Below are 25985 nucleotides of genomic sequence, written 5' to 3'. Positions count from 1 at the left end.
CACTCTGACCAATAATATTCAGGTGGCAAACAATGTATTAATATTTCTCTGGTCAATACAGTGTTAAATATTCTTTCCACGGCCTCCACTTTCCTTAATTCCTAAAAGATTACTGATAGCTCAAATACGTCTTTGAAGTATTTCAGTTTTCTGGATATTGACATGTGTGCCCACTAATAGCAATTAAGCACTTTTTACGTTTGCCATATTTTTTTTTAACTCTTATAAAATCAATTAGTGATTAAATAGAGATAACTGAGAAAATAGAAAAAAGTATAGAAAATAAACCTTTATTCCCTGTTAGAGATAACCAATGTTAACACTACTTACAGGCTAAATTTCATTTCAAACATATATAAGTTTTTCAACTAGGAAAATAGATTAAATGTAGTTTTTCTTAGTGATTTTTTTCCCTTAGAATTTCTTATTAGCATCATCTCTTGGGATTATATAGTTCACAAATACATCATTTAATTCATGGCCTAATTTCATCAAATGAACTTATTTACCCTATTATTTCCTTTATTATTAGAAATTAGCCTCCCTTTCATATCATAAATAACACTGTGATAAACATCTTTATACAGACCTTTGCTCCAATTCCCTTAAGATGTCTATAAGCTTAAAAGTGCAATCAGGAGTCAAGGAGCCCAAGTTTAGCAGGCATTTTACTTACTTTCCTGACCAAACCCCAAATTGATAAGATTAGCACTGAGTTAAATGCTATTTAATTTATAACTCTTTAATATTTGAACAGTTGAAACCCTTTCTGTATATTTGTTGGCCATTGATTTTTTTTTTTTTTAAAAAGAGAGAATTCTAACTTTTATTTTTTGCTTCACTTTAGTTTTCTAAATATTTTACACATAAAGTGATTTCTTACTAATTTTAAGGATTTATTATGTATAAAGAATACAAATTTTCTTTTTATTCTTTATACATTTTCTGTACATTGCAAAATTTTTTTAATCTTTGCACTGAATTTTAGTGGGATGCAATTCTGGAGCAGGCGGGTTTCTGAGCACTAGTAACAGGCTCCTCTGACTCCGGCCCCGGCCCTGTCCGTCCCTGCTGCTCGCCTGCTCGCCCTGCCTCTGGCTCCTGGTCTAGTCTGATACACAGACATCTACGCGTCTCAGTTTCCTACATCCTCATAGTCCTAGTGAAACCAGAGTATGAATGCAGGCTCAAGAGTGCAAAGCCTGGCTCAGCTTCTTGGTAGCTAGTCTATCTAAACAGAGTAAGCCTTTATACTTCTGAGTTCCTCATCTACAAAATGGAGATGGTCACAATACGTATGCCAATGTGTTGTGAGAATAAGTAGCTGATGACAGCCTTTAGGGACAATGTCTGGTCCTTAGGAAACAATGACTATTAACAATTATTAATCATTATTTCAAATAATTATCTTTCCCCATAATTCTTAATTATAACTCTTCATATAGAAGGAGGAAAACCCAGCTTTTTCAAAAGGATTAACTTGGGGGGATTGCTCAGTGCATAACAAGGTATCAAATATATATTTTATATTTAATACATAATGTAAAGCTCATTAAAAAGATAAGAACATTTCAATCACTGTGTTTAGAACAGGAAGCCATTTCTTAATCTGTTGAGAGAGAATTTTAAAGGTGGGTAATTACACTAACTTTGATGACACTTGTATTTTTGACCATATGATTATACTTCAAATATCAGCTTGAAAAACTTGGTAGTTATACACAATCACATTGATATGTGTTAGAACAAATATACTGTGATATAAATATTTGGAAACAATATCAAAATTTAGCAGATTATTTATCAATAACCAAGAACCTCCTCTACTAAATTACTAGACATCAACACAGCAAAACAACTGCTAATCCAGAAAATAGGAAATAAGGGAAATGAAAGATGTACAATAAACATTTGGGAGATATGGAATTTATCCCATGAGTGCTGTAAAGTGCTCATAATTTAAGAATGCCAAAGCCCAAGTGTGTTATGAGGATCCTTCCTCAAAAATGACATTAACTGCATATCCCACAGATGCTTATTATGTATTCTATTTATATCAAAGAATAAAATGTAGTTGAAAATATACAGGTTCAATATATTTAAAAGTGATAATAAAATACAGTTACTCTGGCCTAGCAAAAACTGTTATTTTTAAACTTCAATTTTTAATCTCTTTATAAAATAGTATTAAGAAAACAGCATTGAATACTTGTATTTTTATCTGCTATGATTAGGTTCTTCTGGAAACAAAATAACACATACTCAGGGATAAATGGTAAAAGTAATATTTTAGAGGTTTTTTCACAAAAATAATTCCTAAGTGATGAAATCACAGGACATTCTTATTCTCATATTAAAATGAAAACACCGAACAGCAACTGTTAGAAATTACCTTGAATTCATGTAGTCAATGCTTTACTTTGGAAATTAGCCAGCATGCATTAATAGGCCCCTTAGAACTTGAATTTTAAAAAGTCTAATAATTAGGAAACAAAAGACAAGTCAAGATGATAAATTTTCTGAGTTTTTAAAGAGAAATTTCATTTTTGGTATAAAAGGAGTAATCTTTCACAAAGTTAATGGAAGATAACTTTTAGGAAATATTATTTTACAACATCACTTGAAAGTGAAAGTGAAGTCGCTCAGTGGTGTCCGACTCTTTGCGACCCCATGGACTGTAGCCTGTCAGGCTCCTCCATCAATGGGATTTTTCCAGGCAAGAGTGCTGGAGTGGATTGCTATATCCTTCTCCAGGGGAATCTTCCCAACCCAGGAATCGAACCCAGGTCTCCCGCATTGCAGGCAGACGCTTTACCGTCTGAGACACCAGGGAAGCATAATATCACTTCAGTTCAGTTCAGTTCAGTTGCTCAGTCAATCCCGACTCTTTGTGACCCCGTGAATCCCAGCACGCCAGGCCTCCCTGTCCATCACCAACTCCCGGAGTTCACTCAGACTCACGTCCATCGAGTCAGTGATGCCATCCAGCCATCTCATCCTCTGTCATCCCCTTCTCCTCCTGCCCCCAATCCCTCCCAGCATCAGTCTTTTCCAATGAGTCAACTCTTCGAATGAGGTGGCCAAAGTACTGGAGTTTCAGCTTTAGCATCATTCCTTCCAAAGAAATCCCAGGGCTGATCTCCTTCAGAATGGACTGGTTGGATCTCCTTGCAGTCCAAGGGACTCTCAAGAGCCTTCTCCAACACTATAGTTCAAAAGCATCAGTTCTTCGGCGCTCAGCCTTCTTCACAGTCCAACTCTCACATCCATACATGACCACAGGAAAAACCATAGCCTTGACTAGACGAACCTTTGTTGGCAAAGTAATGTCTCTGCTTTTGAATATGCTATCTAGGTTGGTCATAACTTTCCTTCCAAGGAGTAAGCATCTTTTAATTTCATGGCTGCAGTCACCATCTGCAGTGATTTGGGAGCCCAGAAAAATAAAGTCTGACACTGTTTCCACTGTTTCCCCATCTATTTCCCATGAAGTGATGGGACTGGATGCCATGATCTTCATTTTCTGAATGTTGAGTTTTAAGCCAACTTTTTCACTCTCCACTTTGACTTTCATCAAGAGGCTCTTTAGTTCCTCTTCACTTTCTGCCATAAGGGTGGTGTCATCTGCATATCTGAGGTTATTGATATTTCTACCGGCAATCTTGATTCCAACTTGTGTTTCTTCTAGTCCAACGTTTCTCATGATGTACTCTGCATATAAGTTAAATAAGCAGGGTGACAATATACAGCCTTGATGTACTCCTTTTCCTATTTGGAACCAGTCTGTTGTTCCATGTCCAGTTCTAAATGTTGCTTCCTGACCTGCATACAGATTTGTCAAGAGGCAGGTCAGGTGGTCTGGTATTCCCATCTCTTTCAGAATTTTCCACAGTTTATTGTGATCCACACAAAGGCTTTGGCATAGTCGATAAAGCAGAAATAGATGTCTTTCTGGAACTCTCTTGCTTTTTCCATGATCCAGCAGATGTTGGCAATTTGATCTCTGGTTCCTCTGCCTTTTTTAAAATCAGCTTGAACATCAGGAAGTTCACAGTTCACATACTGCTGATGCCTGGCTTGGAGAATTTTGAGCATTACTTTACTAGCATGTGAGATGAGTGCAATTGTGTGGTAGTTTGAGCATTCTTTGGCATTGCCTTTCTTTGGGATTGGAATGAAAACTGACCTTTTCCAGTCCTGTGGCCACTGCTGAGTTTTCCAAATTTGCTGGCATATTGAGTGCAGCACTTTCACAGCATCATCCTTCAGGGTTTGAAATAGCTCAACTAAAATTCTATCACCTCCACTAGCTTTGTTCGTAGTGATGCTTCCTAAGGCCCACTTGACTTCACATTCCAGGATGTCTGGCTCTAGGTCAGTGATCACACCATTGTGATTATCTGGGTCGTGAAGCTCTTTTTTGTACAGTTCTTCTGTGTATTCTTGCCATCTCTTCTTAATATCTTCTGCTTTTGTTAGGTCCATACCATTTGTGTCCTTTATCGAGCCCAACTTTGCATGAAATGTTCCCTTGGTATCTCTAATTTTCTTGAAGAGATCTCTAGTCTTTCCCATTCTGTTGTTTTCCTCTATTTCTTTGCATTGATTGCTGAAGAAGGCTTTCTTATATCTCCTTGCTATTGTTTGGAACTCTGCATTCAGATGCTTATATCTTTCCTTTTCTCCTTTGCTTTTTGCTTCTCTTCTTTTCACAGCTATTTGTAAGGCCTCCCCAGACAGCCATTTTGCTTTTTTTAATTTTAAATTTATTTTAAATAAATTTAAAATTAAAAAAATAATTAGTGTAAAAAATGTTAATTGCAAACACTGTTTAACCTAAATAGTAAGTTGATTTAACATTTCGTGACAGAAAAACCAGTTACAGTTATTCAGGAGATAATGCATTTAAACATACAAAATAACAGCATTAATAAGCAAGTTATTACATAACATTCAAGCTTTCATAGGATCTTATTCCTGTATTTCAAGACAAATATCATCAATTCATTTAAAATTAAGATAAGCTAATTTGGAATGATTTTAGCCAATGTTTGCAATTAACATTTTTTACACTAATTATTTTTTTAATTTTGAATTTATTTTTTAATTGAAGGGTAATTGTGTTGGTTTCCACCAAACATCACTATGAATCAGCCATATGTATTCATATGTCCCCTCCCTCTTGAACCTCCCTCCCCATCGCATCCGTCTAGGTTGTTACCGAGCCCTGGTTGGAGCTCCCTGAGTCGTACAGTAGATCCCCACTGGCTATCTATTTTACACATAGTAATGTAGTTTCCACATTGCAACCTCCGTACATCCCAGTCTCTCCTTCCTCCCCTCCCCCACCGTGTCCATGAGTCTGTTCTGGATGATGTCAGTGTCTCTACTGCTGCCCTGCAAATAATTCCATCAGTACCCTCTATCTCGACTCTATATACATGCATTAGTATACGATATTTGCTTTTCTCTTTCTGACTTACTTCACTCTGTAGAACAGGCTCTAGGTTCACCTACCTTATTAGAACAGACTCAAATGTGTTCCTTTTAATGGTTGAGTAATATTTATATATGTACCACAGCTTCTTTATCCATTCATCTGTCAATGGACATCCAGCTGCTTCCATGTCCTAGCTACTGTAAATAAGGCTGCAATGGACACTGGGTTACATGTGTTTTTTCAATTTTGATTTCCTCAGGGTATATTTCTAGGAGAGGGATTGCTGGGTCATATGCTGGTTTTATTCCTAGATTTTTAAGGAATCTCCATACCATCTTCCATAGTGACTGCACCAATTTACATTCCCACCAACAGTGCAAGAGGGTTCCTTCCCTTTTCTCCACACCCTCCCCAGCATTTACTGTAGACTTTTTGATGACGGCCATTCTGACCAGTGTGAAGGGGTATCTCACTGTAGTTCTGATTTGCATTTCTCTAATAATGAGCAATGTTGAGCACATTTTCAATGTGTTTGGTAGCCATCTGTATGTCTTCTTTGGAGAAGTGTCTGTTTATGTCTTTTTCCCACTTTTTGATTGGGTTATTTGTTTTTCTGGTATTGAGTTGTATGAGCTGACTGTATATTTTGGAAATTAATCCCCTGTTAGTTGTTTCATTTGCTGTTATTTTCTCCCATTCTGAGGGTTGTCGTTTCACCTTGTTTATAGTTTCCTTTGTTGTGTAAAATTTTTTAAATTTAATTAGGTCCTATTTGTTTATTTTTGTTTTTATTTCCATTACTCTAGGAGGTGGGTCATAGAGGATCTTGCTGTGATTTATGTCATAAAGCGTTCTGCCTATGTTTTCCTCTAAGAGTTTATAGTTTCTGGTCTTACATGCAGGTCTGTAATCCATTTTGAGTTTATCTTTGTGTATGGTGTTAGGTAGTGTTCTAATTTCATTCTTTCACATGTAGCTGTCCAGTTTTCCCAGCACCACTTATACAGAAAATTCCTAGACCTAATCAGTGAATTTAACCAAGTCACAGAATACAAAACCAACACACAGAAATCACTTGCATTCCTATATACTAACAATGAAAACCCAAAAAGAGAAATTAAGGAATCAATCCCACTCACCGTTGCAACAAAAATAGGAATAAACCTTCCTAAGGAGACAAAAGAGCTGCATGAAGAAAACTATAAGACACTGATGAAAGAAATCGAAGGCAGCATAAACAGATGGAGAGATATTCTCCATCTTCCTGGGTTGGAAGAAACAATATTATGAAAATGACTATATTACCAAATGCGATCTACAGATTCAATGTGATCCCTATCAAATCACCAATGCCATTTTTCACAGAACTAGAACAAAAAGTTCCACATTTCATGTGGACACACTATTAATTCTAATGTTGCTAAATACATTTATTAACAAAAAGCAACACGTGCATTTATAGATGGCGTATTTACCACATCAGGAGACTTCCACATATATTCTCACACAAATATCAGAATGCTGCTGCTAAGTCGTTTCAGTCGTGTCTGACTCTGTGTGACCCCACAGACGGCAGCCCACCAGGCTCCACTGTCCCTGGGATTCACCAGGCAAGAACACCAGAATGGGGGCAATTACAAAACCTTTTTCAGTTCTTTAAAGAAAGTATTTACTTATTTATTTGGTTGTGCCTGGTCTCTTAGTTGCGGCATGTGGGATCTAGTGCCCTGACCAGGGATTGAACCCAGGCCCCTGCATTGGGAGCGTGGAGTCTTAGCTACAGGATCACCAGGGAAGTCCCAAATCTTTTTCTTAAAGATAACCACAACCATATCAAAAAGCAGATTTAATTAGATTTTAATGTATCATGTAACTGCTAAGATTGACTAAAATTAGAAACCTGGACTCAATATGGGATATAATTTCTTTTTGCTAAATAACCTCTTCTCCATCTTGTAAACAACTTTCTCCCAACAGCAACATATAGGAGCACCAGCAGTTATTTAGGTTAATATTACTTGGATAATTTAAAACAAAACTAATAATTTTAATTTATTTCCATGAGACAAAACCTACAACATTTATTAGGTTCAAGGACATAAAATTATTCTGTCAAATTGCTATGATGTTTCTCAAAGTTTACTCTTCACTTTTGTACTATTTCTTGAGAAGCACACCCCACAAAGGATAGCTATTACGTTTCCACTTAAGTAGAAGCTTGGATGCTTTACTGAAGAAAACACAGAAAGCCAAAGTCAGAGCTAGAAGGGCTCACGAACCACAGGGTATATCATGCTGACAGGGCAATGATACGTTAAGTCTGCAACGATAATGGCAGATAATGGAAACGAAAGCAGTGCTCACCATACACTCAGTGTTTATCCCCTACAGAACACTATGATTTTTATGTATTATGATTTGATTTTCATAGGCTCTCCATGAAGTATGCACCACTATGTTTTATTTCCATTTCACAGATGAAGAAACCAAGGCTCAGAGTGGTTAAACAAGGCTCAGTTCAGTTCAGTCGCTCAGTCGTGTCTGACTCTTTGTGACCCCATGAATCGCAGCACGCCAGGCCTCCTTGTCCATCACCAACTCCTGGAGTTCACTCAAAGCCTATGCTTCTAACTGCCATTTTATATTACACTCATATTATCCTTTGTGCCCATTCTAACAGTCATCAGGAGGAAATATATAGATGAGTGGTACAGCTTAGGGTAGCGTAAGGATGCGGGGAAACTCAACCACATTGCCTCACCAAAAGAAATTATGAAATCAAATTTGACAAGTGATACAAGTAAAATCCTTGCACTACAGAATGTAATACAGAACAATTAAGAGAATGAGTGATTTCTTCAAGGATGAAAAATTGTGTATTTTAAAATAATACATATATACAAAAAAAAAGGGATAACTGAGTCAGCTACTGTTACTGCAAGCCCTGATTTTGTTAGTACTGTTAAAAAATGAAGTTCAAAGATTAAGAGTAATCATGTCAGGGATCACAGAATTTTATTGGGAAGGTGCTGGTTGGATGTGAAAGAAGTTCTATGGGTCATTATGAAGAGAAAGCAGATGGGAACTAATGTCTGATAAGGAAACCAGAAGACACTGGCTAAAAATCACCGTACCCAAGTCCATGCCACGACCACCGCAATGTAAAGCCCCAGCTCAGCCAAAGAGGTAGCAGGCAAGAGAGCATTTCAAAGAAGTGATAAATGTGTCCAGCATTGGTTTCTTTCTCCAATATTTAAGACAAATTTCTAGACCAGAAAACAATTTTCGAGGCTATAAAATGGTTTTCTGTATTTGAATAAACCAGTTCTTTGAGTGCATTGCTGTAGTTCAGCCGCTAACTCGTGTCCGAGTCTTTTGTGACCCCATGGACTGTAGCCCTGCAGGCTTCTCTGTCCATGAGGTTTCCCAGGCAGGAACACTAGAGGGGATACAAAGCTGAAAAGAATATAGACTTTGCCTCCTGACCTGGCCACTTGTTAGTTTGCAACAGAGTTTTATTCTATAATCACATATATGTTAGCCAGACTTAAAAGTGGAATAAATGCCAGTCTGACGGTAACCCGCAGTGCTGCCCAATACCCATGATTTCCACCGCTTTCTCCCTCCCACTGGGAATGAGAATGACTCTCAGTGATGAAGTCAAGCTTAAGTCACAAAAATGCAAACGGGTATCATGGAAGCAGGAGCGCGGAGGGTGTCAGAGCTCAGGGCTTCAGGAGGAGAGCAGCTAAGCTGCAGTTACTAGTGACAGACTGTGCCCCACGCAGACACGGAGACAACGCTCACCGACATGCTTTCCTCCGTCTAAATAAGTGGCTTCTGCTCTGCTTCAAAACCTATGACTTGAGGTTCTTCCTAATTGAAATAATGAACTCATATTCACTGCGAATCTATTATGTATATCTCATAAAACCTTCTCAATTTTCCATATTCGATCTAGTTGAAAGATGTGATTTGCAAGAAACATCTACCAAGGGAATGCCCAACATTAGATATGAATGTCGTATTGTTTCAATTTAAAGGATCCTTTTGCTGTCTGTAGCACTACACAACTAATTCATATTTATTAAAGTTGCTAATTTGCATACTCATATTATAAGTTATTGAATGCATACATACAAACACACACACACACTCTCATATACATCTAAGGGTGACTGGCTCCATATTCTCCTGCTACAGTATGTTACAGAAATCATCTAGCTAAAGAAGGTTAATATATTATTTTCACTGTGAGAGACATTTATCTTACTTTTAGAAATGCACTCCAAAGGGTAGAGCAGATAGGCACGTTATAAGGCGGAAAGAACATGAATGTATTACAGGACTGTCTGGGTACTGGGCTGCTTCACATGTGTATAATCTGTATGACTCTGCACTTCTCAGAAGGCTTGGTTTAATGATCTGCTGTTGCCACCTTGAAATTCCCACTCATTTTTTTAAAAAGCCATTTATTTTTATTTTGCACTGGGCTTTGCAGATTATGGATCCAGTTCCATCTGGACTGAATTATGATTTCACTGTTCAGTATGTGTAAGGTTATTGTAAACCTAGGCTTTTCTGGTGGCTCAGATGGTAAAGAATCTGCCTGCAACGCAGGAGACCCAGGTTCGATCCCTGGGATGGGAAGATCCCCTGGAGGAGGGAATAGCAACCCACTTCAGTATTCTTGCCTCAAGAATTCCATGGACAGGGGAGCCTGGTGGGCTATATAGTCCATGGGGTTGCGAAGTCTCGGACATGACTGAGTGACTAACAGCTTCACTGTACGTCTCAGCTTCTCCCTTTGTAACAAAGGGTGATATTAGATGAAAGATGACGTATGAAAGCAGTGAGCACACTGTCTGGCTCACAGAACACAAAGGCGATATGGAAGAGCTATAGCCGGGACAGCGCTTACTCTTGCTTCTGTGAATCCAAATCATACAGAAACCACCGTAAATCAAGCTTCAGTGCTGCTGCGATTCAAATCGGATACTTACAGCCCGTATATCTGTGGTGCGATTTCCAGTCTGTTCAGGTGCATGTAAAGCTCAATATCATGCTTCTTCAGTAGCTGGTCCTGGATCTGGTTGACTTTAGTAACAATAGCAATTGTTGGCCCCAAATCCTGTGGTCTAGCAAAGGGGATAGGAGGCATCAGGGTTTCTTTCCCCTAAACACAGGAAAAACGGAACAGGCATTATTCCAGGGTGAAAGCAACAAGTACAAGGCCATGACTCTTTAAAGTATTTATCAATGGAAGTTTAAAGAAGAACCAACGACTACTTTAACCAACTCAGGACAAACGCTTCAAATGTGGAATAATAAACTGATTGTCACATAAATGACTGTGCTCATAAAGTAAAGGCCGGGAAAAACCTTCTAAAATATGTTCTAATTGTGTTCCCCTGACCAGTTTCTTTGGTAACAGTCAGTCTTTTAAGACAGTTTTGGCTAGAGGTAGTCTGTCTAGTCTCTCTGTGTGTGGCCAGCGTGCCTCAGCAGCCACAGCACCTAAGTGAATACTCTGAGGAAACATGCTTCTTGTGGCACAAGAATTAGACATGAAAAAAAAAAAAAAAAACAGTAATTGAAAACTGTGTTACTTTGAGCTCTTAAAACAATAAAAAAAAGTCAAGAAATAAAGTACACTAATACTAAAAAAGAAGGCTCTCTCTGAATGTCCTTTGATCAATTTAAACAGCTGGACAGACAGTACTCTGTGACAACCTGGAGGATGGGAAGGGCTGACGGGTGAGGGGAGGAGAGTCATGATGGTGGGGCGTGGATATGCTTCTGTGTGGCAGAGACCAGCACACCACTGTAGGACAGTTACCCTCCAGTCAAGAATAAATGAAAAAAAAAAAAAAAAGAACAACAGCTAGGTAGAAAGATTTTTAAATTCTCCAGATCAAAAGTGTAGCTGACTTAAAAAAAATCTACACAGGCAGTACAACTTCCCTTCCTGCCACCCCATACCTTGTACTAAGACAGGCCGATCTCTGACTGTGCAATGCCTTCACGTAAACTTGAGCCACCCCCTCAAGTCTGATGCGCAGTCAGTTCAGTTGCACAGTCTGTCTGACTCTCTGCGACCCCATGGACTGCAGCAAGCCAGGCCTCCCTGTCCATCACCAACTCCCGGAGTTTGCTCAAACTCATGTCCATCAAGTCGGTGATGCCACCCAGCCATCTCATCCTCTGTCGTCCCCTTCTCCTCCTACCTTCAGTCTTTCCGAGCGTCAGGGTCTTTTCCAATGAGTCAGTTCTTGGCATCAGGTGCCCCAGGTATTGGAGTTCCAGCTTCAGCACCAGTCCTGATGATATACCGTGATATTCTATGTCTGCCCTTTCTTCTAATGTTCAGTCCCCAAGTTCTGCCTCTCTGCACCTACGCTCCCTCTCTCAATGGCCGCCTGTTGCTCAACCTCAGGCTCCTTCTCGAGTTCACATTCTTCGCTCTATTTTGCGAATGCTGCTTTTCCACATGGTTCTGGTGTCAGGTGAACCTCAACTTATATACAGTTCCCTGAGTGAGCTCAGTCATTCACAGTGCTATAGTCAAAGTTCTTTTTCCAAAGACTTTCTAATCTGTATTCATATCTAGAGCTCTAGGCCACCTGTCACAAGCTCAAATGTTGGTGAAGAATCTCAGACAGCCCAAAGGTTTCAAATCCACAGGCCCACATCGGTGCTAATCATCTTCTGCTCATACTTGTTCACGCTTTCCCAAGTCTAACACAACCCATCCTCCAGTAAGAACACCCAGTTGGCCAATTTTAGCTCCTCACAACCACTGAAGGGACTTCTGTATATGCTGCTTCTCTGCCTGGAACAACCTGATTAGGGGACCGAATTACTCCTTCCCTCCTGCTTTAAATCCATCTTGCAAACTGCCTGGTGATCTATCTAACCCAGGTATTAGACTGTACCAGATTACCTTCCTTATACTTTTAATTTTTTTCCTTTTTTGGTAATGCCTTGCCGTATGTGGGATCTTACTCCCGAATCAGGGATCAAGCCCATGCCCCTGCAGTGGAAGCATGGAGCCCTGCCTACTGGATCACAAGGGAAGTCGCTCCTTCAGTTCAGTGCAGTTGCTCTGTCGTGTCTGACTCTGCAATCCCACAAACTGCAGCACACCAAGCCTCCCTGTCCATCACCAACTCCCAGAGCTTGCTCAAACTCATGTCATTGAGCTGGTAATAACATCCAATCACCTCTTTCTCTGTTGTCCCCTTTGCCTGCCTTCAATCTTTCCCAGCATCAGGGTCCTTTCCAGCGAGTCCACTCTTCGCATCAGGTGGCCAAAGTATTGGAGCTTCAGCTTCAGTGTAAGTCCCTCCAATGAATATTCAGGACTGATTTCCTCTACGATAGATTGGTTGGATCTCCTTGCAGTCCAAGGGACTCTCAAGAGTCTTCTCCAACACCACAGTTCAAAAGCATCAATTCTTTGGCACTCAGCTTTCTTTACGGTCCAACTCTCACATTCATACATGACTATTGGAAAAACCATAGCCTTAACTAGATGGACCTTTGTCGGCAAAGTAGTCTCTGCTATTTAATATGCTGTCTAGGTTTGTCATAGCTTTGCTTTCAAGGAGCAAGCATCTTTTAATTTCATGGCTGTAGTCACCATCTGCAGTGATTTTGGAGCCCCAAAAATCAGCCCCCCAAAATAAAGTCTGTCACTGTTTCCATTGTTCCCCATCTATTTTCCATGAAGTTATGGGACCGAATGCCATGATCTTAGTTCTTGAATGTTGAGTTTTAAGCCAGCTTTTTCACTCTCCTCTTTCACCCTCATCAAGAGACTCCTTAGTTCCTCTTCACTTTCTGCCATAAGGGTGGTGGCATCTACAAATCTGAGGTTATTGCTGTTTCTCCTGGCAATCTTAATTCCAGCTTGTGCTTCATCCAGTCTGGCATTTTGCATGATGTACTCTGCATAGAAGTTAAATGAGCAGGGTGACAATATACAGCTTTGACGTACTCCTTTCCCAATTTTGAACCAGTCCCTTGTTCCATGTCTGGTTCTAACTATTGCTTCTTGACCTGAATACAGATATCTCAGGAGGCAGGTAAGGAGGTCTGGTATTCTCATCTCTTTAGGAATTTTCCACAGTTTGATGTGATCCACATAGCCAAAGGCTTTAGCAAAGTCAATGAAGCAGAAGTAGATATTTTCCTGGAGTTCTCTTGCCTTTTCTATGATTCAACGGATGCTGGCAATTTGATCTCTGGTTCCTCTGCTTTTTTCTTAATCCAGCTTGAACATCTGGAAGTTCTTGGTTCACATACCGCTGAAGCCTGGCTTGGAGAAGTTTGAGCATTACTTTGCTAGTGTGTGAAATGAGTGCAGCTGTGTGGTAGTTAGAACAGTCTTTGGCATTACCTTTCTTTGGAACTGGAATGAAAACTGACCTTTTCCAGTCTGGTGGCTTTCTGAATTTTCCCAATTTGCTGGCATATCGAGTGCAGCACTTTCACAGCATCGTTTTTTAGAATCTGAAATAGCTCAACTGGAATTCCATCACCTCCACTCACTTTGTTTGTAGTGATGCTTCCTAAGGCCCACTTGATTTGTCACTCCAGGGTGTCCGGCTCTAGGTGAGTGATCACACCATCATGGTTATCTGAGTCATGAAGATCTTTTTTGTACAGTTCTTCTGTGTATTCTTGCCACCCCTTATCTTCTGCTTCTGTTAGATCCGTATCATTTCTGTCCTTTATTGTGCCCATCTTTGCATGAAATGTTCCCCAGCTAGTTCTAATTTTCTTGGAGAGATCTCTGGTCTTTCCGATTCTACTGTTTTCCTCTATTACTTGGTGTTGATCACTGAGGAAGGCTTTCTTATCTCTCTTTGCCATTCTTTAGAACTCTGCATTCAGATGGATATATCTTTCCTTTTCTCCTTTGTCTTTAGCTTCTCTTCTTTTCATGGCTCTTTGTAAGCCCTCCTCAGACAATAATTTTGCCTTTTTGCATTTCTTTTTCTTGGGGATGGTTTTGATTGCTGCCTCCTGTACAATGTTAAAAATCTTCGTCCATAGTTCTTTAGGCACTATATCTAACAGATCTAATCCCTTGAATTTGTCATTTCTACTGCATAATCAAGGGATGTGATTTAGGTCTTACATGAATGGTCTAGTGGTTTTTCCTACATTCTTCAATTTAACTCTGAGTTTTGCAACATGGAGTTCATGAACTGAGCAACAGTCAGTTCCCTGTCTTGTTTGCGCTGACTGTATAGAGCTTCTCCCAAAGAAGGCAATGGCAACCCACTCCAGTGTTCTTGCCTGGAGAATCCCAGGGATGGAGGAGCCTGGTGGGCTGCCGTCTGTGGGGCTGCACAGAGTCGGACACGCCTGAAGCGACTGAGCAGCAGCAGAAGCACTAGAGCTTCTCCATATTCAGCTGCAAAGAATATAATCAATCTGATTTTGGTATTGACCACTTGGTGATGTCCATGTGTAGAGTCTTCTCCTGTTGTTGGAAGAGGGTGCTTGCTATGACCAGTGTGTTCTCTTGGCAAAACTCTGTTATCCTTTGCCCTGCTTCATTTTGTACTCCCAGGCCAAATCTGCCTGTTACTCCAGGTATCTATTGACTTCCTACTTCTGCATTCTAGTCTCCAGTGATGCCAAGGACATCTTTTTTGGATGTTAGTTTTAGAAGGTCTTGTTGTGGCCGACTCTTTGCGACCCCATGGACTGTAGCCTACCAGGTTCCTCCATTCATGGGATTTTCCAGGCAAGAATACTGGAGTGGGTTGCCATTTCCTTCTCCAGGAGATCTTCCCAACCCAGGGATCGAACCCAGGTCTCCCGCGTTGTAGGCAGACACTTTACCATCTGAGCCACCGGACACCTGTAAGTCTTCATAGGACCATTCAACTTAAGCTTCTTTGGCACGATTCCTAAAATGTCCATGTTCACTCTTGTCATCTCCTGTTTGACCACTTCAATTTACCTTGATTCACAGACCTAACATTCCAGGTTCCTATGCAACATTGTTCTTTACAGCATCAGACTTTACTCCCATCACTAGACACATCCACAACTGGGCGATGTTCTTTGGCTCAGCCTCTTCATTCTTTCTGGACTTATTTCTCCACTCTTCTCCAGGAGCATACTGGGCACCTACTGATCTGGCGAGTTTATCTTTCAGTGTCCCATCTTTTTGCCTTTTCATACAAGTCACAAGATGGCAGAGCCCCTCCTTAGACATTTTCAAGAGGGCCTCATTATTTTCACTCCAGGAAAAACAAAACAATCCAAATTCTTTAGCCAGGTGGGCAGTCTTTCCCTCACGTGGTCAGCCTGCTCTCACTGTGCTTGCAGAAACCCTGGTCTGCCATTCTCTACGTGAAGCATCCCTCCCAGTGTTTCCTCTGAAGGGCCCCCACGTGTACTGTCAGATTTGGCTCAAGTGTCCGGTCCCAGTTCAGTCCGTCTTCCCTGCTTTGCTACTTCTCTGCCTCCTAAAATGTGAAATCTCTAAAAGGAGTATCAGCTTTTTGTCACTGGAGCAGATTCAGCGACATAAAGAAGGTAAAGCTCTTGCCTGCACCATTTGGAAGAAAGAACTACACAGAAAAAAAGCCTGGAATTCGCCCTAGAGTCGTGACTAGGCAGGGTGGCAGAAAGCTCAGGAGACAGGAGGGGGGCGCTTGTTAAGGACAGAGGAGGCTCATGGGAAGGGGCTCCATCTGGCTGCCCAGCATCATTTCCAGTCTTAAGATGAAACACAGCCCTTTGGACTTTCTACAGTGCCTGCCCTAGTGTACTTAGGTCTAAAGGTCAGAAGACTACATTAAAATTTAGAGCTCAACTCGTTGCTAATTTGTATATAAAAGAGAAAGGGAAACCTTCATATTGCCATCATTTACTACAAAAATAGTAAAGCCAAGACTCTTTTTTCTGATTTTGTAACATCCAGTACACTCTCTTCAAATAACAGGATGCTTTAACTTAAGAAGATTTCCCCTAACAGAATACTTCATTAGGATGGTGCAAAAGTATTTGCAGTTTTACATTACTGAACTTTGCCATTTGATATGTATTTAAATAAATATGGTTATGGTATACATTATTTTAATGTGTCTTTTTCACTTTATGTTTTTATGCTAATGACATTATTTGCTGGGTATTTACATTTATTTCATTTTAGACTAAGAAACTGATAGGAGTAAGGACTTCACAGGTGTTGCTAGTGGTAAAGAATCCATCTGCCAGTGCAAGAGACGCAAGATCCCTGGGTCGGGAAGATCCATGCCCTGGAGATAATGGCAACCTGCTCCAGTACTCTTGCCTAGAAAATCCCATGGACAGAGGAGCCTGGTGGACTACAGTCCATGGGGCCACAAAGAATCAGACACGACTGAGCACACACACACGGAAATGATGTTAAGACAAAAGCAAATCTGATCGATTTTCTTATTCGAGTTCAAAATGAGTTGTAAAGCAGTGAAGACAACTCACATCATCAACAGTGCATTTGGCCCAGGAACTGCAACGAACATACAGCACAGTGGTGGTTCAAGAAGTTTTGCAAAGGAGATGAGAGCCTTGATGACGAGGGCATACTGGCTGGCCTTCAGAAGTTGACAACGGCCAACCAGCGCGTTTCTCTTATGTCTCCAGCACTGGCAGGCGGGTTCTTTACCACTACTGCCACGTGGGGAGTCCAGGTGCCTTATCAGTGGTCCACAAATAAAAAAACCTCATCACTTTGAAGTGTCGTCTTCTCTTTTTCTACGGAACGACGGACCATTTCTGAGACAAAAAGCGTATTTTATATGACAACCAGTGATGACCAGCTCAGTGGATGGGCCAAGAAAAAGCTCCAAGCACTTTCCTAAGCCAAACTTGCACCAAAAAAAGGTCATGGTCGCTGTTTGGTGGTCTGCTGCCCGTCTGATCCACTACAGCCTTTTGAATCCTAGTGCAATCATTATATCTGAGAAGTATGCTCAGTAAATCAATGAGATGCACCAAAAATTGCAAAGCCTGCAGCCAGTACTGGTCAACAGAAAGGGCCCAATTCTTCTCCACGACCATGCCCAACTGCATGCCACACAACCAGAGCGCCAGAAGTGGGATGAACTGGACTAGAAAATTTTGCCTCACCCACCATATTCACTTGGCCTCTCACCAACAGACACCACTTCATCAACCATCTCAACAATTCTCTGCAAGGAAAATGCTTCCACAACCAGCAGGAGGCGGAAACGCCTCCAAGGGTTTGCCAAGTCCCAAGGTATGGACTTTTATGCTACAGAAGTAAACAGACACTTGTTGTTGGCAAAGATGTGTTGATTGTAATGGTGCCTATTTTGATCAATAAAGTTGTGTTTGACCCTAATTATAATGATTTAAAATTCCCAGTTAGAAACCACAATTACATTTGCACCAACCTAATATAATATCTCTTAAATTTAAAAAACTTGAAAGCAATCTCTCTGGTCATTTAAATGCTAAACAGCATAGCATATCTAATAGGAAAATTGAAACAATAAAGATAGAGTTAATGAAAACCACTTATCTTCAGGATTTCTTATGACGAAGAATGCTACCTACATTGAACATAAAGCTGTGATTGTCTCATTTGATGAGACGCACACCACGACCAACAGCACTAGAGAGCTTTTCTGACCACTGCTTAGTGGCAGCAAAGTGTGTTTTACAGATCAGTGCCAGGCTACAGAGTGAGTGATACAGTGAGATGACGATTTCACACCATTATGAAACCAACACATTGCTTCCTTCACCACGAAAGCCTTATAAAAGGAGCATCACTGCACGAGGCGGCGTGCACCGCCATATAACTGAATTTTCCATGGAAGTAGAAGACCCGAAAGAGGGATATAATAGTTTCTAACCTTCTTCTTTAAAAGATGACAGAATCATGGAATAGAAGACAAAGGGTAGGATGAAAAGGGAGTCACGAGATATGCTTTTCAGGGACACACGATGCACTGATACACACAAATAACAGATACAGATTCTCAGAGGTCATATCTGCGTGTTCTCTGATTATGTGTCTTTGTGTAGTCTTAGCCATTTTCATATGATTCTGTGAAAGCAACGTGGATAAGTACAAGTAAAAACTGGCAGCCCTCACATTTTATCACTCAGTTTCTCAGATACTCTGAATCAGTTATAAAACACAAAATGACCAGGGTGTAAAACGATCATGAGGCCTATAATTAAATGTATTCAAATACTCTGCTCAAAATCTGATGTTCACATAAGTCTCTTTACCAAATCACCTGCTGAAAATACACTGTTCATCGCATGTGCTTACAGCACGCTTCCCCTCTAATAATCCTTACAGAATAGAGCATGGTGATATATTGCTGGAGGAAGAACATCACTTAGGCTAGGACTTGACAAACCTTCTCTGCAGAAATGGTAAATGTTTGAGGCTTTCCAAGCCACACCGTCCGTGTTGCAATCACCCAGCTCTGCCTTTGTAATGAGAGAGCAGCTGAAGACAGTAAGTAAACAAATAGGCGTGGCTGTATCCCAACAAAAGTTTTTTCTGGATGTGGAAATTCGAGTTCCCCGTAATCTGCATGTCACAAAATATTACTTCTCTTTTGATATTTTTTCAACCATTTAATAATGTAAAAGCCATTTTTAACTCACAAGCTGTACAAAAACAGATGGCAGGCCAAATTGGCCTGCAGGCAGTAGTTCGTCCTGACCTCGACCAAAGGCATAAAAAGCATTAGTTATCCATCTCATTGGCTAAGAGATAAAGCGAAAGAACTGAGTGATACACGGTTTCTAACCAGAACGCATTCAATTATACTAATATAAAAGAAATTAGTCACATAGAAAAAAATAAACCCAAAACTCTTAACACAACAGACCTTGTCAGAATAATTTGTAATCTTCCCAATGTTGTGCAACAACAATGAAAAGGCCAGAACAATCCCTAAGTTAGCATATATATTTGTTTAAAATGACAGTTAATTTGGCAATTCCACTCCTAGAGATATGCCAAGAGAAATGAAAACATATGTTCACAAAAAGTTTGTACATAAATGTTCAGAGCAACATTATTTTTAATAGTTAAAAAGTGAAAAGAACCCAAATGTCTACCAACTGACATACGGAAAAATAAAATGTGGCATATATGTATGCAAGGAAATATTATTCAGCCATGAAAAGGGATGACGTACTGACACATGCTATATCCCAAATAGTGAAAACACTATTCTAAGTCAAAACAGACAGTCACAAAGGTCACATATTGCATGATTTCATTTACATGCAAGGTCCAGAACAGCAAGTTCAAAGAAACGGGGATACATTAGAGATGCCGGATGTTCTGGGGAGGGGGAAGGAGGGGCAACTGCTAGTGGGGACAGGGTTTCCTTCTAGGGTGCTGAAATGGTCTGAAATTAGAAAGTGGAGATGCACGCACCAACTCTGTGAATCTATTAAAAACCTCTAAATTGTACACTTTAAAAAGGTGAATACTATGGTATGTCATTTCACAAAAATTACAGTTAAAGAATAAAGCTGAGAGAGAGTAAGGATAAATATAGCTGCTAAACATATAAATTCAATTGAGTGATGCATCAGTAAAACAACCTACTGGGTACAGTTTACCTACATGCTTCAGGGCCTGTCTCCTCACCAGGACAGCAGAGATCAAGTAGATAAATACACTTCTCATTCAAAATTTATAGCAATTTTTAAGAAATTATATTACATGCATAATTTACACACATATAAAAGAAAGTTTCTATTTTACATGAAAATTTTTATATTACCTTTGTAAATCTGTCAATAATTAGAGGCATGATTTAGAACCCCAGTTCAAACTTATTTCAGAGGCATTTTTATATTTTTGTTTTTATAGTGATAATAATGGCTTTTGTTCTCTGATTTTACACTTTTATTTACTGAAATCATTTATTCCCTCAAATACATTGAAAATATTTTTACTATAATTACCTTTTGACCATCATGCTCAAAAGTAGAAAACCAAGGTTCAGCAGTTTCCATAAGCTGTGAGAACATTGCACTAAAAATCAGAAAAATAATATAATGCTAATGTTAAATCTTCATTAAGGTAAAAATAGCATAAAAAATAAAAATAACAGAAAAGTTTTTGTACTTACTAGGCATCATGTTCCAGATATTCAGGGTTCAGGAGAGTTTTCATTTCCTCACTTAAAACAGCAATGCAAGTGATCAGAATGTGTAATTTTTTAACAGAAAAAGATGCAGAGGTTGCCTTATCTATACTCTAAGCCAGCTTTCATATAATGTGTAAAGGAAAAAACATGAGCCTTTTTTAAATAAAAAGAGCAACTCTATTAACATATGAAATGTTTCTTTCTACAAAGATCGAAAACAAATTAGTTCCCTGTCTCTACCACAGTGATGTAACTATCTAATTATTCCAAATAACAAATGCTGAATGTGACAATACATTCTTTGAATATGCCTGATCTAGAATCAACTGATTGCTCCACAATCTATCACTTGTCCAAATGAAACAAGGAAATATGTAATTACTGGTCATAGATCCTGTATCAAAACACTGATTTATTTTCCTTCAATGGCTTCTACTTTTAATATGTTTTAGTATCTATCAGTGACCTCGTCCAAATCTATTTTAGTGCTCCTTTTACTTTATAAAGGATTGAAACTCTTAAAGAAGCATACCCAACTCATTTAAAAGCTGTTTTTTAAAAAGCTACTTTCAATCATGTATACTTTTCTATGAAGTATAGTCTGCATATACATTTTTGAAAAGATAAAACTGGCATGAGAACAGGATCTCAATACTAATTGCATCCTTATCATAGTTTATAGAGAAACTGAGGCAATGGCAATTAAGATATGGTTATTATAGTCAGATTCAAGAAATTCTCCAATACATCCAATGTAACTGGAAAAACTCCAAGGAGCTAGAAAATACAAACCTACGATATAGTCAAGTTGATTTGACAAATGCCCTCATATATGTTCAGCAAAATGATGGCTGCTTTTGATGAATAAAGACTGTATGCGCAAACAGATGAAATGCTACATGCTAATTCTCTGTTTTCTGCATGGAGAGGGGCCAGCCTACGAACGTTCCTGATGGTTTACAGTCCCTAGGCTCTCCATTCCCAAGACGCCTCCAAGCTGCTTCTCTTGCCCACCTAGTGAGGGTATCTTAAGTTAGAAAATAAATTCTAACAATCAGCCTAAGTTAAATACAATTACTGAAGTTATCTACTGGAAATAATAATGTATCTAAAAAACATGGGAAGTCATTTGTATTTCTTTAAATTGGGGTTCTTTGTGAAACCATTCTGTTTATGAATTGAATTGAGTTGGATCTGGGGAGGACAAAATACATCTCAGAATAGGTTCTCTTACAGCTTAGTGTGAGAGAAGGGGTCACTGTAGGATGCAATGTATGAATATTAACAACTGTTAGCACTTCGCCATTGCAACAAAAATCTCTTCTTGATCCGTTAGATATATGTCTTCCTTTGGTACGGCTCTAAGACTTGCAAAAATATTTAGAATTCCAAGTTTCCCCACAGCTGAAATAGGATTACAACTACTAAGTGGTTCAGCCACATGAATCTCAAACAAATGCTTACAATTTACAAAATCTTCAATGTAAAAGGTGTTGAGGTTAAAAAAAAGATTACAACAGGGCTGAAAAATAGATGGAGCTCCCATAAAAACTTGCCTTGGCTGCGCAGATTCACTGGCATGGAGAAAGGCCTGGTGGTCGCAGTGGAGGGTGAAGACGATAGGAGCCAGCAGCTCGTGCATTCCCTGGAACAGAGCCCGAGAAAGGAGGGGGCGGGTGCTGAGGATTCACCAGTGGACAGAAGGGGCTCAGCTGAGAGCCCTGCAGCTGACCCCCACTGCCAGCATTTCCATATTATACACAGAAGCAAAAACGTAAAAACTACAAAAGGAGACTTAGTTTTAGAATTTGACTTCCGAGTCAACCACAGCATGTATTCTTCTTTAAAACATGGAGAGCAGCTCTCTTTTAAATAACACAACAAACAATACATTGGCATGGCAGACAACCTTGCACCTGTCAGTTGCTTCAGAATCTGTGCTCATAAATATGAATTTCATTTATGCAAATCATAATCATGAGCTACAGTGTAAGGATCTGTAGTAAGAAGGGCAACTAAGAACTGGAGACCTAAGGAAATTACATCCAATGTTTTCATTATATAATGGCTCAAAATTTGGATGTCTGTAGATTTAGGAAGAGCTGAAGTCAGCTAGCTGGAAATGTTGGATAATAAAAGAAATAATCTTTAGCAGGTATGAGGAAAAACAAAGTTTTCAAGTAAAAATTTTAAAGGTGCTTAAGCCAAGATGGCCGTAATTTTTTTTTTTCCTATTTCAACTATAAGGTTACTTTTCAATTTATTTAGTGATTTCACCAATATAATTTTCTTTGTCCTTATATTCTGTTCATCTATGGATTACGTAAATACACACAGAAACAAAAAGATATTAATTACTAAGTTGCCTTTCAAAGGTTATTATAAAAATCTATTATTTATACATTATTGTGAAAAAATAAGATATTCCAGATCAGTTGAGATTTTTTTCCCCCTACTTAGGCATCAAAAGCATATTTTAGCAAGTTAAAAATAGATTATACGCTTTTCTGCCTTTTAAAGTGAGTCAATTACTATTTTCCTTTTATCTATGATGATCTCTTGCAAAAAGACAACACAAAACCCCAGCTTTTCAGGAAATAACAATAAAGTCTCCTCTCTTTGCTAATGGGATTAAAGAAAACCTCCAGTGAGGGACAGCCACACAGCACTCTGCACCAGTCTCGCAGCTCTGTGCTACTAAGTAGCCCAGAAGGAAACTGTCAGAGTTCACTGACAGGTCTTCACCAGCCTGGAATTAGAAGGGCTTAATGACATTCTTACAAAATAATTTAGGATCCACTGACAATTTACTTGTGATTTAGGACAAATTACCACACATCACTTCAATCTTTTTAGGTAAACATCACCTACTAAACAAGTCTTGAAAAGACTGCTCCTTAGAAGAACTTGGTAGAGACCCAGAAATAATGAAATGTTGCTAAAGTGGTTTAAAAACATTATCAGGGGCTTATTATTCTGGAATAATCTCAAATTATTCCAAAAACTGAGTGACATACTTTTAATCATGAAAGTAAGAGGCGCTTATAGGAGAGAACTACAGAAAAGCGAAAGCAAACAAAACAACAAAAAAGCAGGGAGGGAAGGCCGAAGAAGGAAGAAAGAGCAGCTGTGGCGATATCCTCGAGGTAATCTTTTGCTTATTTCTAGTGGTTTCCTTGGGATAAACTCCCTAGAAGAAAAATTTCTGGGTAAATGAGTTAAGATATTCGACATATACAATTAATCTGCCCTTTAGAAATAATTCCCTCACTTTAAGGCATAAAACTCCCCAAATCATTTCATATACTCTCATCTTTATTTGTAGTGTTTTTTTAAAAACCCCATCAAATTTTACAAACAGTTGCTTTAACTTACTTAAATGTTAGTGAGATTGAATACAAACGTTTTAGTGGCCATTTTTATTTAATGAATTGCCCATTTTCTCTTAATGAAGAGTTTCCTTTTCCCTAATAATCTGTAATATTTCTTCAGCAATTCAGGAAATTAACCCTTAGTCATTTTTGTTACAAATGCTTTCCCATGTTTGTAACTTGCCTTTTAATTTTGATGATATCTCATGTCAAAGTGAAACCATATACTTTAAAAATAGTCAAATCAATAAATCATCTTTTATAATTTCTTTTGCATTCATGCCAAAGAAACCTTCATCATATTGAGATTAAGTTAAATTACAAGTTCCTTTTTCACAGCTAATTCTTTACCCATCTGGAATTTCTTTTTGCCCCGAAGAATAAATATGCATTTTCCTCTCCCTAAGAGTTAAACTAATTTATTGAGTAATCTTTATCTACTGAATAATCCATCTTTTCCCAAGAGTTCTGAAATGTCATCTTTATCATAATCTGATTCTTTGGCTTTCATTTTTTCTGGGTTTGTTTTTACTGGTATTCTACTAATTTATACATTCTTAACAAGAACTTTACTACTGTCACGATTTGAGCTGTAAAATACTCCAGTTCCCCATATTTTCTATCCTTTTCCTCAAAACTATTTTGCCTATTCTAATAACTTTTTTCATCCAAATGAAAATGTAATTTAGTTACAGAAAATGCTAGACAAAAACTATTTTTTACTGTGATTGTATTAACTTGAATAAAATAGATATTTCTAAGAATACCAGATCTTCCAGTCCAAAAATATGTACAACTGCATAGTTTTTATTAGGTTGATTACCAGGTTTTAGTCGTTGGTGGCGGTGTCCGTGATCTTCGGACTGGAACGTTTCCTTTCAATATGTTTTCTAAAACTATTTATGGATGCTTTAGTAAGAAACAGCTCTTGCCTAAATGCATCTTCTCACTTTCTTTAATGTTCTCTTCCCTCTACTTTCTGTGACCTCTCTCCAGAGTCTACATTTGCCCATACATCATTTACTTTTATTTATTCCAAAAATTATCCGTTAACTACCTATGATGTTTTGAGAACACAAAAATGAATGGAGTGAGCACCTCCCAACCATTACGGAGCCTGTGATCTAGACAGCAAGACACATGATCAAATGAGTACGGAAGTACTGCATGGTTATAAACTTGGCAAGTGATACATATATGTATATGTACGTGCGTATGTACATCCGTACATACCTAGGAAAACCCAGCTCCTACTATATGCTCAGCATATACAAGGTGCTCATTGCATAGTGACTGGATGAATGAAATAGCTTCCACCAGAGGGGTACATATCATTTATCAACACATTGGTAAAAGCTACAATATGATGAAAAATGGAAAAGAATTGTACTGAATTATACTTCAGTATTTCCCATCAATAAAAAAATGCTTTTTGTACAATGGAAAATTGTAAAATTCAGAATGCCCTGAATACCTCTAAGACAGCCTTTTACACATTCAGGCTTCACATCCAACTAAACTAGGTACATTTTTCTAAAACAGACTTGGAAAAAATTGTTGATCTTACTCTCAATTTTAGACTAGTAAAGCCTGATTATTAATTACAATTGACAACCAAATAGATATCTTTAAATGAAAAGAGATCTGGAAAGAATGATAATAAATTGTTTAAATGAAGAGAGATCTGGAAAGAATGATAATAAATTCAATGTGCTGTAAATCTGATAAAACGTAACAAAAAAGAAATGTATCATCAGTTTCCAAAATCTGTGTTTTGTTTCCACCCGCACGTCAGTGTTTCTGCTTGCTTACAGCCTTGTTCACTGCTGGATCCTCAGTAGTCACTGCACTCCAAACTCATGTCAGTTGAAAATAAAGGTAACAAAGTTTTCCTCATCAACAGCCTGTAGGCTCACAAAATTGAACCTGTTCTTTTATCTGCCTGTGTTCATTTAGCCCACCAAGCAGTCTTTATTAAAGCTGAGGCATCAGGCAGTCAAAGTTCATTAA

At 38.8% G+C, this 25985-nt stretch overlaps 1 protein-coding gene across 11 annotated transcripts in view; it reads right to left on the bottom strand.

The window, feature by feature from the left end:
- The window catches only part of TBC1D5 (TBC1 domain family member 5), a 595415-nt gene that overhangs the window by 225728 nt on the left and 343702 nt on the right, over window positions 1-25985 (bottom strand). Inside the window, exons 11-14 of one of the 11 annotated variants that reach the window (XM_086386662.1) lie at window positions 22161-22249; window positions 20587-20637; window positions 20420-20489; window positions 10444-10616 (exon numbers count right to left, since the gene is read on the bottom strand). The exons of 9 other annotated variants lie outside the window; for them this stretch is intronic. In XM_086386662.1, coding sequence (XP_086242788.1) covers window positions 10444-10616; window positions 20420-20489; window positions 20587-20637; window positions 22161-22249 — 383 coding nt within the window. Of the gene's footprint in view, window positions 1-10443; window positions 10617-20419; window positions 20490-20586; window positions 22250-25985 lie in introns of those variants that run through there. One more of the 11 variants, XM_086385840.1, reaches the window with a different exon arrangement.

This window comes from Bos grunniens, chromosome 1 (assembly GCF_055505025.1).
Source record: "Bos grunniens cultivar Pamir isolate PY7600 chromosome 1, Bosgru_T2T1.0, whole genome shotgun sequence".
Lineage (NCBI taxonomy): Eukaryota > Metazoa > Chordata > Mammalia > Artiodactyla > Bovidae > Bos > Bos grunniens.
Note: the sequence above shows the minus strand (reverse complement) of the source record. Positions and strands in the feature narration are given on the sequence as shown.